General features: G+C 44.6%; 2 protein-coding genes across 5 annotated transcripts in view; one reads left to right on the top strand and one right to left on the bottom strand.

Annotated features, from left to right (window-relative positions):
• CDC123 (cell division cycle 123) overlaps positions 1–439 on the bottom strand; it is a 54,534-nt gene extending 54,095 nt beyond the window's left edge. Inside the window, exon 1 of one of the 2 annotated variants that reach the window (XM_054436027.2) lies at positions 282–439. In XM_054436027.2, coding sequence (XP_054292002.1) covers positions 282–355 — 74 coding nt within the window. In that variant the 5' untranslated portion in view covers positions 356–439. The remainder of the gene's footprint in view (positions 1–281) is intronic. The other variant, XM_054436028.2, reaches the window with a different exon arrangement.
• A 254-nt stretch (positions 440–693) lies between these two features.
• Positions 694–15,046, top strand: part of NUDT5 (nudix hydrolase 5) — a 28,551-nt gene continuing 14,198 nt past the window's right edge. For 2 of the 3 annotated variants that reach the window (XM_054436030.2, XM_054436032.2), the window contains exons 1-3: positions 694–831; positions 10,210–10,313; positions 11,584–11,651. In XM_054436030.2, coding sequence (XP_054292005.1) covers positions 10,251–10,313; positions 11,584–11,651 — 131 coding nt within the window. In that variant the 5' untranslated portion in view covers positions 694–831; positions 10,210–10,250. Of the gene's footprint in view, positions 832–7,065; positions 7,190–10,209; positions 10,314–11,583; positions 11,652–15,046 lie in introns of all 3 variants that reach the window. The other variant, XM_054436029.2, reaches the window with a different exon arrangement.

Below are 15,046 nucleotides of genomic sequence, written 5' to 3'. Positions count from 1 at the left end.
TTGCGCCTGCGGCCATTCTAAAAGTAGTGGTGGTGAACTCCCAAGCCTAAACCAGGTTAATCCACTATTCCTCCCGCCCTCACTGAAACCACAACTGACCCTCCTAGCCAACACACTCGCTGGCTCGCAACAGGACGCAGACAATTGCTGATCTACTTCCCTCTCGACACACTCCCATGCAGTCGCTAGAAGGCCTGCATTTTTTTGGATGGCAGTAAGATTCGCTCAGAAGTCGCAGTTCCCTTTGGCCGGTCGGCCGGGCGAACCCCCTCCCATCTCACCTCTTGATGGTAACGCCTCGGAAGAACGGGTACCACGCGGAGAACTGGCAGTGCAGCACATGCTCCTTCTTCATCCTCCAGCTGCCGCCGCCGCTGCCTTTCCCTCTCCTGCCTGCACCCTCCCGGAACCCTGGGCTCCGGCCCCGGAAGTGCCCGCCGAGCTATTTTGGTTCAAGGACTCTTCCGGTCCCTAAAACAAGAAGGAAGACCGAGAAAAGGAAGCGGAGGAGAATCCCGGGGCATACGCTTGACACACACGCATACAAAAAGAGCTTTAGTCTCGAAAGAGGAATTACCGAAGTGTCTAGAGAGGAATTTTAAAAAGTTTACAACTCCGTCTTCGCCCTAGACGCACGTTGACCCGGAAAGTAATCACCTGAAGCTAGGTCAAAGGCGGGGGTTCTACGGATGCCGGGAGGAGGGCGCGCGCCCATCCTTTTAGCACCGCGAGAGGCGCTGGTGTTTCGAGCCGTGGCACCGGCATCGGCTGACACTGGTGCTTTCAGCTAGTTATTTCGTCCTCTTCCGTTCTTCACCCCTACACCTTGGAGTAAGTAACCGGGGCAAGCCAGTCACAGCACAAAATCTCTTTGGGGAGGAGAAGAAGAAGGGGAGAGGGAGCTCATCTGCATGGTGCGTGCAGCCGCGCGGTGTCTCCCAGGCTGCGGCTGGGCACGCGTCCAGGCGCCCAAGAGGGAAACTGGGGACTGGAGGGAAATTGGGGATTGGAGCGGAAGAGCCTGGGCTACCCCGAGTAAAGGAAGCGGGGAACACCACAGCTAAGTGTTAGTTCCAGTGTAAAGATTGCAGCATCTGCAGAGGAGTAGAATGCTTGGTAGAGGGAATACCGCCTGTACGATCCTGGAGGGTTCGACTTTGGGAGGTAAAAGGCGAGATGTAAATTTGAGAAAGCAGAGGAAAGAGGAGTCTCCTTGGAGCGCTGAATTCGTTTAGTCTGGCCTCGCAAAAGTTGTCAACCTGGAAAAAACGCAGATTTTTATCGGTATTCCTGCAATGATCGAATCATAAGACTGGAAGAATTCGAATCGAACTTGTACTATCGTTTTTTCCTTTGCTTCACTCCTGTCACCCAGCAAAGTTCAGTTTTGTTTGTTTCGTTAAAATAATGAGAAATAACCAGCTGCTTTTATTTATTTATTTGAGACGGAGTCTCACTCTGTGCCCAGATTGGAGTGCAGTGGCGCAATCTTGGCTCACTGCAACCTCCGCCTCCTGGGTTTAAGTGATTCTCCTGCCTTAGCTTCTCGAGTAGCTGAGAGCGCGCGCGCCACCACGCCGACTAATTTTTATATTTTTTAGTAGAGACGGCGTTTCACCATATTTGCCAGGCTGGTCTCGAACTCTTGACGTTAGGTGATCTGCCCGCCTCAGCCTCCCAAAGTGCTGGGCTTACAGGCGTGAGCCACCGCCCCCGGCCTACCAACCAGCCGCTTTTAACCCCTAGTCGTGTCGCTTACCATACGAGCTTTAGGCTTGCGCGAGGCATCTATGTCTAAAGGTATCTCCTTAAATGTACATTCTTCCTGGTCCACCTAAGTAGTTTTAAATTAGAAACAGCCCCACCGACTGCGGGCCTCTTCAGAAGGGTATTCCTTAGAATAATAAACAGAATTATCTGCGTATTTTGAGTTAGAAACTCTTCCCCCCAGGAATATATACATTGTTTTAGGTTTTGTTTTGTTTTTCTCAAAAATGTTACTGGCTAAGTGGCTAGTTGGAAGTAGTGCTTTAAAGAATACATTTTCAAAGCAGAGGTAAATAGATTATAATGTTGCAGAGTATGTAGGTGGGGGTTGGACCGTCATGATTCATTTATGCCTTGATCCGGAACTATGCAGTCCTTTCTGTTTTGAGGGAAAGAAACAATATTGTATATATGTCTGGAGGGTGGTGCCAGAAAGACTTAATGGCAGACAGGAGCGGTCGCTCAAATAATTGTTTTGATTTGACTTAGAAAGTAAAAAATTGCAGCGGAAGGAGATGGGGATTTATTTAGGTCAGATGTTTTCTAATGAAGATAGGAATGAATGTACGGAAGAAAATAGATCCCGGGAACATAGCCCTTCTGCGAGGAGCAGTACTTTAACAGCCCAAGAAACATTTGAGCATAGGCCGGGCGCGGTGACTCATGCCTGTGATCCCAGCACTCCGGGAGGCCGAGGCGGGCGCATCACCTGAGGTCAGGAGTTTGACCAGCCTGGCCAACATGGCGAAACCCCGTCCCTACTAAAATTACAAAAATTAGCCGGGCGTGTTGGCGCATCCCTGTAGTCCCAGCTACTCGGGAGGCTGAGGCAGGAGAATCGCTTGAATCCAGGAGGCGTAGGTTGCGATGAGCCGAGATCGCGCCACTGCACTCCAGCCTGGCAACAGAGCGAGACTCTTTTTTTTTCCGTCTCGGGGAAAAAAAAATAAAAAGAGGGTAAAGGTTAAGGCAGTTGCAAAGCTTTAATATAGAATTGCAGTTGTGTGTAGAAAAGCAGCTAAGTTTGTAAGCTTAAATATATAGATACTACAGGGAAGGAATTTTTATAGATACCTTTTATTCAGGCAGTATACTTTAGAAGTGTGTTCAATGACTTTTTGGTATTACAGTTGGTTTTAAGTAACTTGTTACACATTTAACCAGCATCAAATAAATTGACATTATAGATAGGAGATGCTCAAATACTTTGAATGGATACAGCTAAATGAGGGTTCACTGTATTTAACCACCGTGGTTGTCTTCACTAAGCCATGAAGTCATTGTATTCATCAAGTTTCTCCAATAAAACCTTTCAACAATGGAAATAGTTGCTTTTTCTCCTACATGCTGAAAAGTCAGTAGTCATGTGATTATGGGGGAGGAGATTTATTGTGCAATTCCTAATGAAGTAATGAAAAAACACATTTCCCCTAGATTAATATTTTCACTTGTCTGCTGGTTTTCTTCATCTGGATGTCTGCCATCACCTCAAACAAGTGTGTACAGATTTGAGCCCTGCATCACCCCTTTTTTCTTTCGATGTCCCAGTTTCCCTTAAAACCGTCTTCGTGGAAATTAAATGTCACTTTGCCACGGCTACTACTCTACTCCAGACGTGTTATCTCCTGCCTGGACTATTGTAAGCCGTTCTTTACAGTCTCATTACTATACGTCTGTAACCAATTCACCTTCCCAAGGGTCATTACAGTCAGTTCACTCTTGCTCAACCAGAATTAAATGTGAGGATTATAAACACTTGCTAAATGATTCCTGGAGATCACCAAGTAGCATAATTTCAGTAAACGTTCATTCCTCCCTGGCCACCCAACTGCCACACCTGAAGAGAATGAAAAAAAACCGAAAAACCCATAAGTGAATTCAATGGTGGGTACCCAAATTTTTTACCATAAATGGCACAAAAGAAGGATACATCAGAATATTATCCTTTTTTTTCTTTTGAGACAGAGTCTCGCTCTGTTGCCCAGGCTGGAATGCAGTGGTGCAGTCTTGGCTCACTGCAACTGCTGCCTCCTGGGTTCAGGCTTTTCTCGTGCCTCAGTCTCCCGAGTAGCTGGGACTACTGGCGTTTGCCACCTCACCCAGCTAATTTTTTGTATTTTTAGCAGAGACGGGGGGTTTCACTATGTTGGTTAGGCTCGAATTCCTGACCTCAAGTGATCCACCCGCATTGGCCTCCGAAAGTGCTGGGATTACAGGCATGAGCCACCGAGCCCAGCCAGAATATTATCTTTTAAAAATAGAATTTAAAAATGTTTAACTATGACCAAAATTATTAAATATAACTACAAATTATTTGATTCTTTGTTCCTTCTAAATCAAGTGACTTTTCTTTGTAATTATTCTGCCAGAATGTAGATTGCCACTTTAGACATGCCCAATTTGATGCCTGACTTTAACAAGACAATCATAAAGTAAGTTATTACTGCAAAAAAAATTGATCCTCTCTCCCACTTAATTTCTTTTTTTTTTTTGGAGACAGAGTCTCACTCTGTCACCATACTGGAGTGCAGTGGCATGATCTCGGCTCACTGCAACCTCCACCTCCCTGGTTCAAGTGATTCTGCTGCCTCAGCTTCCCACTTAATTTCTTTCAAAGTGTCTTGTTGATTTCCCTATTCAATTATTAAACTGTTCCAAGTGCCTGACCCTCTTTTGTCAGTCAGAGGCTCTGCTTATGATGTGGGCTCCTGCATCTTGTATTTGGTTGAGTATTGTTGTTATTAACAATATTCATCTTTTATCAGGGAGAGACCTAGCCAACATACAATTTCTTGTTAGGATTTTTTGCTTCACTTTGCAGCCTCAGCAGATGGCGGGGATTCGGGTGTGGTGATTGAGTAATGAGCCTCAGTGCCAACTGCAGAACCAGGCTTTTGAGTTCATAGTTTAACTTCTGGAATCTAAACTCCCACTTAACTCTTTATGCAGTTGTTGTTACTAATACTGGCATACGAAGTTGGTGAAAAATTAATCACTTCCTCCCTTTCAGTAGAGGGCTGTACTTGCTGCCTAACCCCAAAATTAGTTTATTTTGGTGTTTGTTTTTTCGTTTTTTACATAGAATCTCACTATGTTTCCTAGGGTCATCTCAATTCCTGAGCTCAAGCGATCCTCCCACCTCAGCCTCCACGAGTAGCTGGGACTATAGGCACATGCAATGCATGGCACTGGCCCCCAAAACTACCTCATATCACAATAGTAATTTGTGCCATGCCAGTTAGCTTTGTGTGCTTTGTTGGCCTGCAGTTTTGGGGGCAGAGATCCAGCCAAATCTGTGTATGGCCTTAGAAATGTGTTCGCGAATCATTATATGTGGAGTTGTTTTGGGAGTTTTGTGGTGGTGGTGGTTTTTCCTTTGTGGTTTTTTTTTTTTGTTTCTTTTTTGTTTTAGAGACGGAGTCTCACTCTGTCACCCAGGCTGGAGTGCAGTGGCGCAATCTTGGCTCACTGCAAGCTCCACCTCCTGGGTTCATGCCATTCTCCTGCCTCAGCCTCCTGAGTAGCCCGGACTACAGGCACCCGCCACCACACCTGGCTAATTTTTTTGTATTTTTAGTAGAGATGGGGTTTCACCATGTTAGCCAGGATGGTCTCGATCTCCTGACCTCGTGATCCACCCGCCTCAGCCTCCCAAAGTGCTGGGATTATAGACGTGAGCCACTGCGCCTGGCCTTTCCTTTGTTTTTTAAAGGAGGAAGTGGAGGAGGAGCTTGAGAACCACAGAGCTTGCCATACACTCAGAATTTCTCACCCTTGCCCCGGTGTCTCTGCCTTTGTTCATGTGGTGTCTTCTAGTTGGAATGCTTTCCCTGCACTCTTGGTCTCTAAGCCATGTCTTCACATCAAACTATCTTTTAAAAATCTTGGCTGGGCGTGGTGGCTCACCCCTGTAATCCCAGTGCTTTGGGAGGCCTAGGCGGGTGGATCACTTGAGGTCAGGAGTTCGAAACCAGCCTGGCCAATATGGTGAAACCCCATCTCTACTAAAAATGCAAAAATCAGCCGAGTGTGGTGGTACAGACCTGTAATCCCGGCTGTTCAGGAGGCTGAGGCAGGAGAATTGCTTCAACTTGGGAGGTGGAGGTTGCAGTGAGCCGAGATCACACCATTGCACTCCAGCCTGGGTGTTGCAGCGAGACTCAGTCTCAAAAAAAAAAGGCTTTAACATTTTCCTCACTGCCTCCCAAGGGGATGTGTGTGTCCCTCCTTTAAAACATCCTGGTATGGTGGTGTCTCTGAGGCAGGTCTTTGCCCCAGATGTGCTTGTTAACTGTAACGTGCCCAAGGGCAAGCATAGTGGTCAGTGTGCACTGAGTATATACATAGACGTTTCCACTGCTGGTGCTCTCGAAGCTAGTTAGAGACTTCTGCCTGCCACTGTGCAAGACGTCTAAAAATCTTACAGCATTTCTCCTCACTAGTGTTTCTTTTATGCTCTGGAGAATTGCACATCCAACACATCCTAGACCTTCACTGTTCAAACTGAACTGAGTTAAAACGATTTATGAGAATTAAAACAGCTTGTGACTTTAAATACTAAGGACAATCGTAAATGAAATTGTAGAACACTCGCCGGTGCGGTGGCTTACACCTGTAATTCCAGCACTTTGGGAGGCCGAGGCGGGCGGATCACGAGGTCAGGAGATCGAGACCATCCTGACTAACACGGTGAAACCCCGTCTCTCCTAAAAATACAAAAAATTAGCCAGGTGTGGTGGCAGGTACCTGTAATCCCAGCTACTTGGGAGGCTGAGGCAGGAGAATGGCGTGAACCCGGGAGGTGGAGCTTGCAGTGAGCGGAGATCGCGCCACTGCACTCCAGCCTGGGCGACAAAGCAAGACTCCGTCTCAAAAAAAAAAATTGTAGAACACTCAACATCGTGTACATCTATCTTTTTCATACCATACACATACTGGCAATATGCAAATTACCTTAAATTCTAACTAATGAAGTGGATAAAATTTATATCAAAGTTTGCTTTTAAATCTTGAAATAACGTTGAGTCAGTTAAGGCAAGCTCCGTTGCAGTGGTGGAGACACTGGCGTACAAAGCATGGAATTTAAAGCTCATTTCTCGTTCTTTCTGCAGCATGTTGCTGGTAGTGACTGGCCCCTGAATGGCACTATTTGGCTTCTGCTTTTGAAATGGTGCTGAAAACAACATTCCTTTTCTGTTTCTAAAAATTTCTGAGGTACTTTTACAGTCCTTCTGAAATGTTTGGGAATCTCATAGTAAAGAATATACTTTTGAAATAGCTCATTTTTGTCATTAACAGAATCTGTGGATTGCTGCACAATACTGTTTGCCTTTGAAGCTGATTGCATTCCAAAGAAATACTCTCTTTTAGCGGCCAGGCATGGTGGTGCACGCCTGTAATCCCAGCACTTTGGGAGGCTGAGGTAGGTGGATCACCTGAGGTCAGGAGTTTGAGGCCAGCCTGCCCAACATGGCGAAACCCCATCTCTACTAAAAATGTAAAAATTAGCCGGGCACAGTGGTAGGAGCCTGTAATCCCAGGTACTCAGGAGGCTGAGGCAGGAGAATCACTTGAATCAGGGAGACAGAGGTTGCAGTGAGCTGAGATCACGCCTTTGCACTCCAGCCTGGGTGACAAGAGCGAAACTCTATCTCAAAAAAAAAAAAAAAAAAGTTTACCTAATAAATTATCATCTGTGGTACTTTCAAAGGAATAAGTGCCTGTTTTCTTAGTAGGGCTGCAGGTTTCAATATGCTAATGTCTGTCTCTAAATATTTAAACTTCTGCGTGGTTTACTTCCTTATTGCTTTCAGGTCTCCACTCAGAAGTCACCAAATTAAACAGGCCTTGCCTGATGACTCCGTGTAGATTACTCTTCCCATCTTCCCCACACTTGTCATCCTTTTTAATCTTTCTCCATGAAACGCTGAGTCACTTGACATAAATTTTGTGTTCTTCCTTACTGTTTCTCCTTTGTCCTCACTGGGAAGTGAGGTCCCGGGGGGTGAGGGTTTTTGTCCCACTCACCACCACTTTTATTTTTTTTTTATTTTTATTTTTTTAGATGGAGTCTCACTCTGTTGCCAGGCTGGAGTGCAGTGACACGATCTCAGCTCACTGCAACCTCCACCTCCTGGGTTCAAGCCATTCTTCTCCCTCAGCCTTCCCAGTAGCTGGGGCTATAGGCACGCCCCACCACGCCCAGCTAATTTTTGTATTTTTAGTAGAGACAGGGTTTCACCATGTTGGCCAGGATGGTCTCCATCTCTTGACCTTGTGATCCACCTGCCCTGGCCTCCCAAAGTGCTGGGATTACAGGCGTGAGGCGTGAGCTACTGCGCCCGGCCTCACCGCTACTTTCCTAAAACATCATCTCACCTTTCACAGGTTGGCCACAAGGGGCTCAGCCAGGTTACCTATGATAGTCAATCAGATATTTGATTTGTAAAGGCACTGTATGAATATTCATACAGTTGGTTTTGTTATTGATTGTATTTTAGGATAGGAAAGCTTGCTGTCTCGGGGACAAATTGAAGATCAGTTGGGTAGTATGATCACTTTGAGTCCCAGAAGAAACAAAGAGCAGACTCACTTTTTCCTTTAAGACAGTTAGGAAGAGAATTGATGCTGGGTGGGCTGTATTATCTTTGAAGCCGAAGTTAGGTGGGGTAGGTTAGAGAACCGTGGAACGTAAGAGTGCAGTGGTGTGATCTCGGCTCACTGAAACCCCCAACTCCTGGGTCCGTGTGACCCTCATGCCTCAGCTTCCTGAGTAGCTGGGACTGCAGGTGCCCACCACCACACCCGGCTAATTTTTTTATTTTTTATTTTTGTGGAGACAGGGTTTTGCCATGTTACCCAGGCTGGTCTCAGACTCTTGGCCTCCCAAAGGGCTAGGATTCCAGGTGTGAGCCACTGTGCCTGGTCCAAGTAACAGTTCTTAAAAGAAACAACAGAGAAAAACACAGGGGAGGAAATTATCAGTGAAGTCGTTCAAGAAAAGTGTAAAGAAGCATAGTAAGAAGTTTCCAGATTGAAAGGACCCACTTGATTTCCCAATACAATAACATCAACATGAAAGTGACTAACTACAAGCTTCCAGAGGAGGAAGACAGGTCACGTGGCAAAAAGATCAAGAATAAGAATAGCTTTGGACTTCTCAGCAGTAGCATCAGAAGCAAGACAACTAAGCAATGCCTTACAGTTTCATAGACAATTGGCTTTGGGTCTATAATTCTATATACAGCTGAATTATCAACCATGTGGGTAAGAAAAAAAGACTTTGACCTTCAGACAGGCAAAGTCCGAAAATGAAGGAATAAAGAAAGAGGAAATAATAATCTACAATAAATGGGATAAGGGCCTGCTTTTTTCGTAACAGAACTTGTAGTACTACTCGATCCTGTCTCTGCAACTGTAACTTTGATATGTGCTGAAACTTAAATGGGGAGGTGGGGACAGTGGCTCATGCCTATAATCCCAGCACTTTGGGACACCGAGGCGGGAGGAGGATCGCTTGAGCCCAGGAGTCTGAGACCAGCCTGCGAAACATGGACCCCACCTCTACCAAAAGTTTAAAACATTACTTGGCTGTGGTAGCGTGCACCTGTAATCCCAGCTACTCAGGAGGCTGAGATGCGAGGAGCACTTGAGCTTGGGAGGTAGAGGCTACAGTGAGCCATGATTTCGCCACTGCACTCCAACCTGTGCAACAGAGTGAGATCTTACATCTCAAAAAATAAGTAAGTTTAGGTGTAATGGATGGATAAAAGACTAAGAGGTGGGCATGGAGAGTGGTAAATAATCTTTCTGCTGTCTTCCCTTGGAAAGAGTTTAAGATTCGGAGTCAGAAAAATCAGGCTGGGCACGGTGGCTCATGCCTGTAATCCCAGCACTTTGGGAGGCCAAGGAAGGCAGATCACTTGAGGTCAGGAGGTCGAGACCAGCCTGGCCAACGTGGTGAAACCCTGTCTCTACTAAAAATATAAAAATTAGCCAGGCCTGGTGACGTGCGCCTGTAATCCCAGCTACTCGGGAGGCTGAGGCACGAGGATCACGTGAACCCAGGGGGCGGAGGCTGCAGTGAGCTGAGATCATGCCATTGCACTCCAGCCTGGGCGACAGAGCGAGACTCTCTCAAAAAAAAAAGAAAAAAAGAAAAATCTGATGAAGAAGGTCGGTCTCTAAGTGCCTAGAACAGGCACGGCAGGAGCTTGGCTGGTGTGGCTGAGTGTGACTGGGACTGCTATCACTTCCTTCCTGGCTGATCCCCGGGCCTCCCTGTTCACGTTTCCACCTGCGGCGCTTCCCTCACATACTGAGACAGGCAGCTTTGATGGTAGATGAATTTTTTGCCGTTTAAGTACTTTGACTAGTGGCCTGTGGATGAATGTTTAATTCAGAAAAATAATTTTAGCCTAAACAAATCTCATTATCTTGCAGGGCGAACTTCTCACCTGAGGGCTGTAAAGACTAGTTTGAAAATGGAGAGCCAAGAACCAACGGAATCTTCTCAGAATGGCAAACAGTATATCATTTCAGAGGAGGTATAACTTGTTTTTCACATTCCTTTCCCTCCCCCACATAAATCTGAGTTTAGCAGAAATACATGGACTATGTGTTGTTAGAATGGTGGTCTTTCGTTCTTGAAGACAGTTGTGAAGGTTTTTCCTGCTCCCTTTTTTGGGCTTGGGCACATTTTGCTCTTGCGTGGGAGGAGTATTGTGTCTCTCTGTATATTAGTGAAATTGAGACTCTAGGTAGATTTGGGCTCTTAACAGAAAAATTCTTAATCCCTCCTATGTTTCCCTAGATAGAAGAAGAAAGAATATATGCATTTGCGGACTCAGATGTTTCATATGTAGTTGTCACAACTTGGCTGTTTATGGCCCAACATGAGTGTTTAAGAACAATAAAAACCTACGTTGTTAATTGTAGTCTAAATTCCAATGAATTCTAGAACCAATGTATGTCTCTGTGTTATTCAATTTAGCTTTAAAAGTCTCTTCCTGCAGGAACCATTGCAGTGGATAAATTTTAAATCCTTCATCTTGGAACTCTGATCTTGACACCTTTCTGGAATTCCTTTTGGTTTAATCTTTCCATGTTGTCTGTGAACAGATCTGCTGAAAATGATTAGGTTGCTGCTGGCAAGAAGTGAAAGATAGGATAGTAGGAGAAAGGCTACTGCTTTATACGCAGTGACGCTTTCCTCTCAGTTCAGTATAGTGCCGTAGGTAAGTTAGTCTCCAACACCAGAACTCCCCAGTGTCTAGGCAGAACGAACCTGGGGTGTCCATCTGCGGTTGGGTGGGAAACCCACGTGTCATGATAGGAGATCCAATCCCGGACTTTGTTTCCCCACAGTCCGCCTTCCTGTGTCATCACTGACAGGAAAAATACCAGTGTCTAGAAATGGCCATTTCTACATACGAAACTCACCTGTGTTGTATGCACCCAGGTCAGGGGACAGACCATCAGGAGCATCCCAGGACACCCTCACCCCATGTGCTCCCTTCCGGTTACCTCCATGCCCCACACCTCCCCCAACCCCCAGGAGTTTTTAGACTGTCATTTCTTTTCACCTGTTACTACTACTACCAAGAAATTTCAAAAAGAACCAGCAGTGCCCTTTAAAAAAACAACCCTGAATACCTCCGTACTCTGAACTGAAAAACGTGCCCACAGATTATTGGGAAGGAAACATGATTATTGGGAGTCTGGGGAAGGACAGAGGAAATGTGAAAGAAAAAACCCTTTTAGATAAAAGCAACTTGGTTTGAAAGTTTCCCAACTTATTACCTGATATCCTTTTAGTTAATTTCAGAAGGAAAATGGGTCAAGCTTGAAAAAACAACGTACATGGATCCTACTGGTAAAACTAGGTAAACTTTTTTTTTTCTTATAAAATGTTCGTTATTTGGGTTCTCAGGTTATCTGTTGAGTGTTTTGCATAAACTTTGATGTTTTCTTTTTTGTAAACTCTGTTTTAAATAAAGAATCTAATTTAGCTGTTTTTCCAGTGTTAGGATGTTTGGATCATTTATAGTTGCTGAATAAAATTGGGTTGTAAATGTGTTACAGTAACTAATCAGAAAACTATTTTAATACCATTCTCCCTAAGTAGACAAGTGTAGACCTAAAACTTTTGGGCCAAACCTAATTTAAGCTGATAAGGTGACAGAATAATTAACAGTACATGTTGCTTCCTTCCAGTAAAATCTGTTTTTAGTTTCTAAATTAGAAGAAATAAAGAGAAAACAACAACATTGCTAATTTTGAGGTACGTGCCTGCCTCATGGAAATGCAAATCAGGAAAAAAACATTTTGTACACCCTATTTCATAATATGTGTCAATAGCCCTAAAGATATTGTACCCTTTGACCTGGTAATCCCAGTTTTAACAAAGTGTTAAGGGCCAGGTGTGTTGGCTCACACCTGTAATTCCAGCACTTTGGGACGCCAAGGGTGGGTTGGGGGGGGGATTGGTTGAGGTCAAGAGTTCAAGACCAGCCTAGGCAACATGGCGAAACCTCATCTCTACTAAAAGTACAAAAATTAGCTGGGCCTAGTGGCCCTGTAATCCCAGCTACTTGGGAGGCTGAGGCAGGAGAATTGCTTGAACCCGGAAGGCGGAAGTTGCAGTGAGCTAAGATGGCACCACAGCACTCCAGCCTGGGTGACAGAGTGAGACTCTGTCTCAAAAAAACAAAAACAATAACAGCAAAAAGAAAGTATTAAGTAAATTAGTATTCAGAATTAAATTTATGTATAGAAAATGTTCACCAAAATTTTAAAAGAAAAACTGAAAGCAACCTAAATATCTTAAAAATAGGAAATGAATTGTTATAGTGTATTCCCTTGGTAAAATCTCTGCAGCCAACTAAAAAGCAGATTCTGAAGACAGCCTAGCAATATGGGAAGAGCTCCTAAGTTGATAACAGAGTAGAAAAGTGTGTATATGCTTTTCAAACTCTGCCAAATAAGCTGGAAGGAAAATTATAGCAAAATGGGAAAAAAGCTATGTGGTTAACCTTTTTTCTTTTACTTTCCAGATTTTTGCATAGCAATCTTTTGATATTATAAACTATGAGAAGAAAATACTGTGAAAATAAATTTTTTACTTAGTGAAATATAAAAAGGAGTACAACAGAATGAGGATGAAATTTAGTAACCAGATCACGTGATACAAATTCATCAATATGAAAACTCCATTTGCAAAGTGATCCAATAAGAGTACATGATTTCTTTGTGATGAAATAGATCGTCAAGATGCAAATACATGGGCTTGCCGGTCATCTGAACAACTTTGATTATATCTACTAAACTAGCAAAGCCCTTAATAAGGCCTAATTTAGGAGAGCTGCGGGAAACATATTAAGAGAGAGATAGTACTGCTGAATTAAAACCCAGCAGTAAGAAAGCTAAGCACAGTATGATCCATCGACCATGAAAGACTCTAACTCTTCACTTAAAATGCCAAGTGAGTTTGATATGGGAAACTAAATGTACAAAATAAGTAGGGCCCAAACCCAATACAGAAATGTGGCAAGGCCCAAGTCTTAGGGAGCACCATATGTTCAAATGTATTTATATTTGTGAAACTATAGAGAGGTTGGAACCCAATGGATAGTGATACAGTCTGGTTCTCTTTTTCCTATCTAATTAAGTTTACAACACAAAACATAGCTCTCAACTCTAATGAGTCTAAACATGTGTTTGAGGCCAGGCACGGTGGCTCACGCCTATAATCCCAGCACTTTGGGAGGCCAAGGTAGGTGGATCACTTGAGGTCAGGAGTTCGAGACCAGCCTAGCCAACATGGTGAAACCCCATCTCTACTAAAAATACAAAAATTAGCTGGACGTGGTGGCACATACCTGTAATCCCAGCTACCTGGGAGGCTGAGACAGGAGAATTGCTTGAGCCCGGGAGGTGGTGGTTCCAGTGAGCCGAGATCACACCACTGCACTCCAGCCTGGGCAACAGAGCGCGAGACTCCATCTCAAAAAAAAAAAAAAAAAAAAAGATGTGTTCACACCAGCTCATCTCTTCACCTGACTGGTCTTCTGCCCTCCTGCATTTCCTAATCAGGGATGTACATCAGAATCATATGGGTACTTTTCTGAAAATACGACGAAGTCTCACTTCCAGAATATCTGTTTCAGTAGATTAGGAGTAGGCTCTAAAATCTACCAAACTACCATATTTATAACATGGTCATGTCCATTCTTCCATACATAGGGTTTTTTTCCTGGCCTCTGAAGAGGGCTTACGTAAAGCACTAATATTTCATACCAGAATGTCACCCTTTGAAGAATGAATCTTTGTACTTTCCAGTATGCCACGATGTATAAGTTATAGGATGTGTTATCTCTGACCTAATAGAAAAGCCTGTGTGTACAGGTTGAGCAGCCCTAATCTGAAAATCTGAAATTCAAAATGCTGCAAAATCCAAAACCTTTTCATTGCCAACATGATGCCCCAGGTGGAGAATTCCATACCTGACTCCGTGTGACGGGCTGCAGTCAAAACACAGGCATACAACACAGGCAGTGTCCCCAGGGGAAAAGGGACCGACCCTCCCCTTCAGCTCAGCTATGTCCCTCTTTTTTTTTTTTATTTCCTGAGACAGAGTCTTGCTCTGTTGCCCAGGTTAGAGTGCAGTTGTGTGGTCTCAGCTCACGCAGCCTCTACCTCCCTGGTTCAAGCAATTCTCCTGTCTCAGCCACTCAAGTAGCTGGGACTAGAGGTGCATGCCACCGCGCCTGGCCAATTTTTGTATTTTTAGTAGAGGCAGGGTTGTTGGCCAGGATGGTGTCAAACTCCTGACCTCAGGTGATCCACCCACCTTGGCCTCCCAAAGTGCTAGGACTACAGGCATGAGCCACCGCATCCGGCCATATCCTTTTTTTTTTTTTTTTTTTAATTTAATTTTAATTTTTTTAGTAGAGACAGAGTCTCACTATGTTGCCCAGGCTGGTCTCGAACCCCTGAACTCAAGCAGTCTTCCTACCTTGGCCTCCCAAAGTGCTGGGATTTCAGGCGTGAGCCACCACACCCGGCCTGATGTATCCTTTGCACGCGCATGGCGACTTCCCTCCGCCAGCACGCCCACAGGGGGTCATGAAGTGGCACGTATGCAGGCCGGATGCCCAGCAGCAGTTCCCCACAACACCCTACACGGGCTGAGACCTATGTGCATGACTCATTGTGGGGTTCTCTGGCTTATTTCCTGCTCTGTGGGGTAAAGATACTGATCAAAATGTCAAAAAGGCCT

Source organism: Pongo pygmaeus, chromosome 8 (assembly GCF_028885625.2).
Source record: "Pongo pygmaeus isolate AG05252 chromosome 8, NHGRI_mPonPyg2-v2.0_pri, whole genome shotgun sequence".
Classification (NCBI taxonomy): domain Eukaryota; kingdom Metazoa; phylum Chordata; class Mammalia; order Primates; family Hominidae; genus Pongo; species Pongo pygmaeus.
This window is presented reverse-complemented; position numbering and strand designations above follow the sequence as displayed.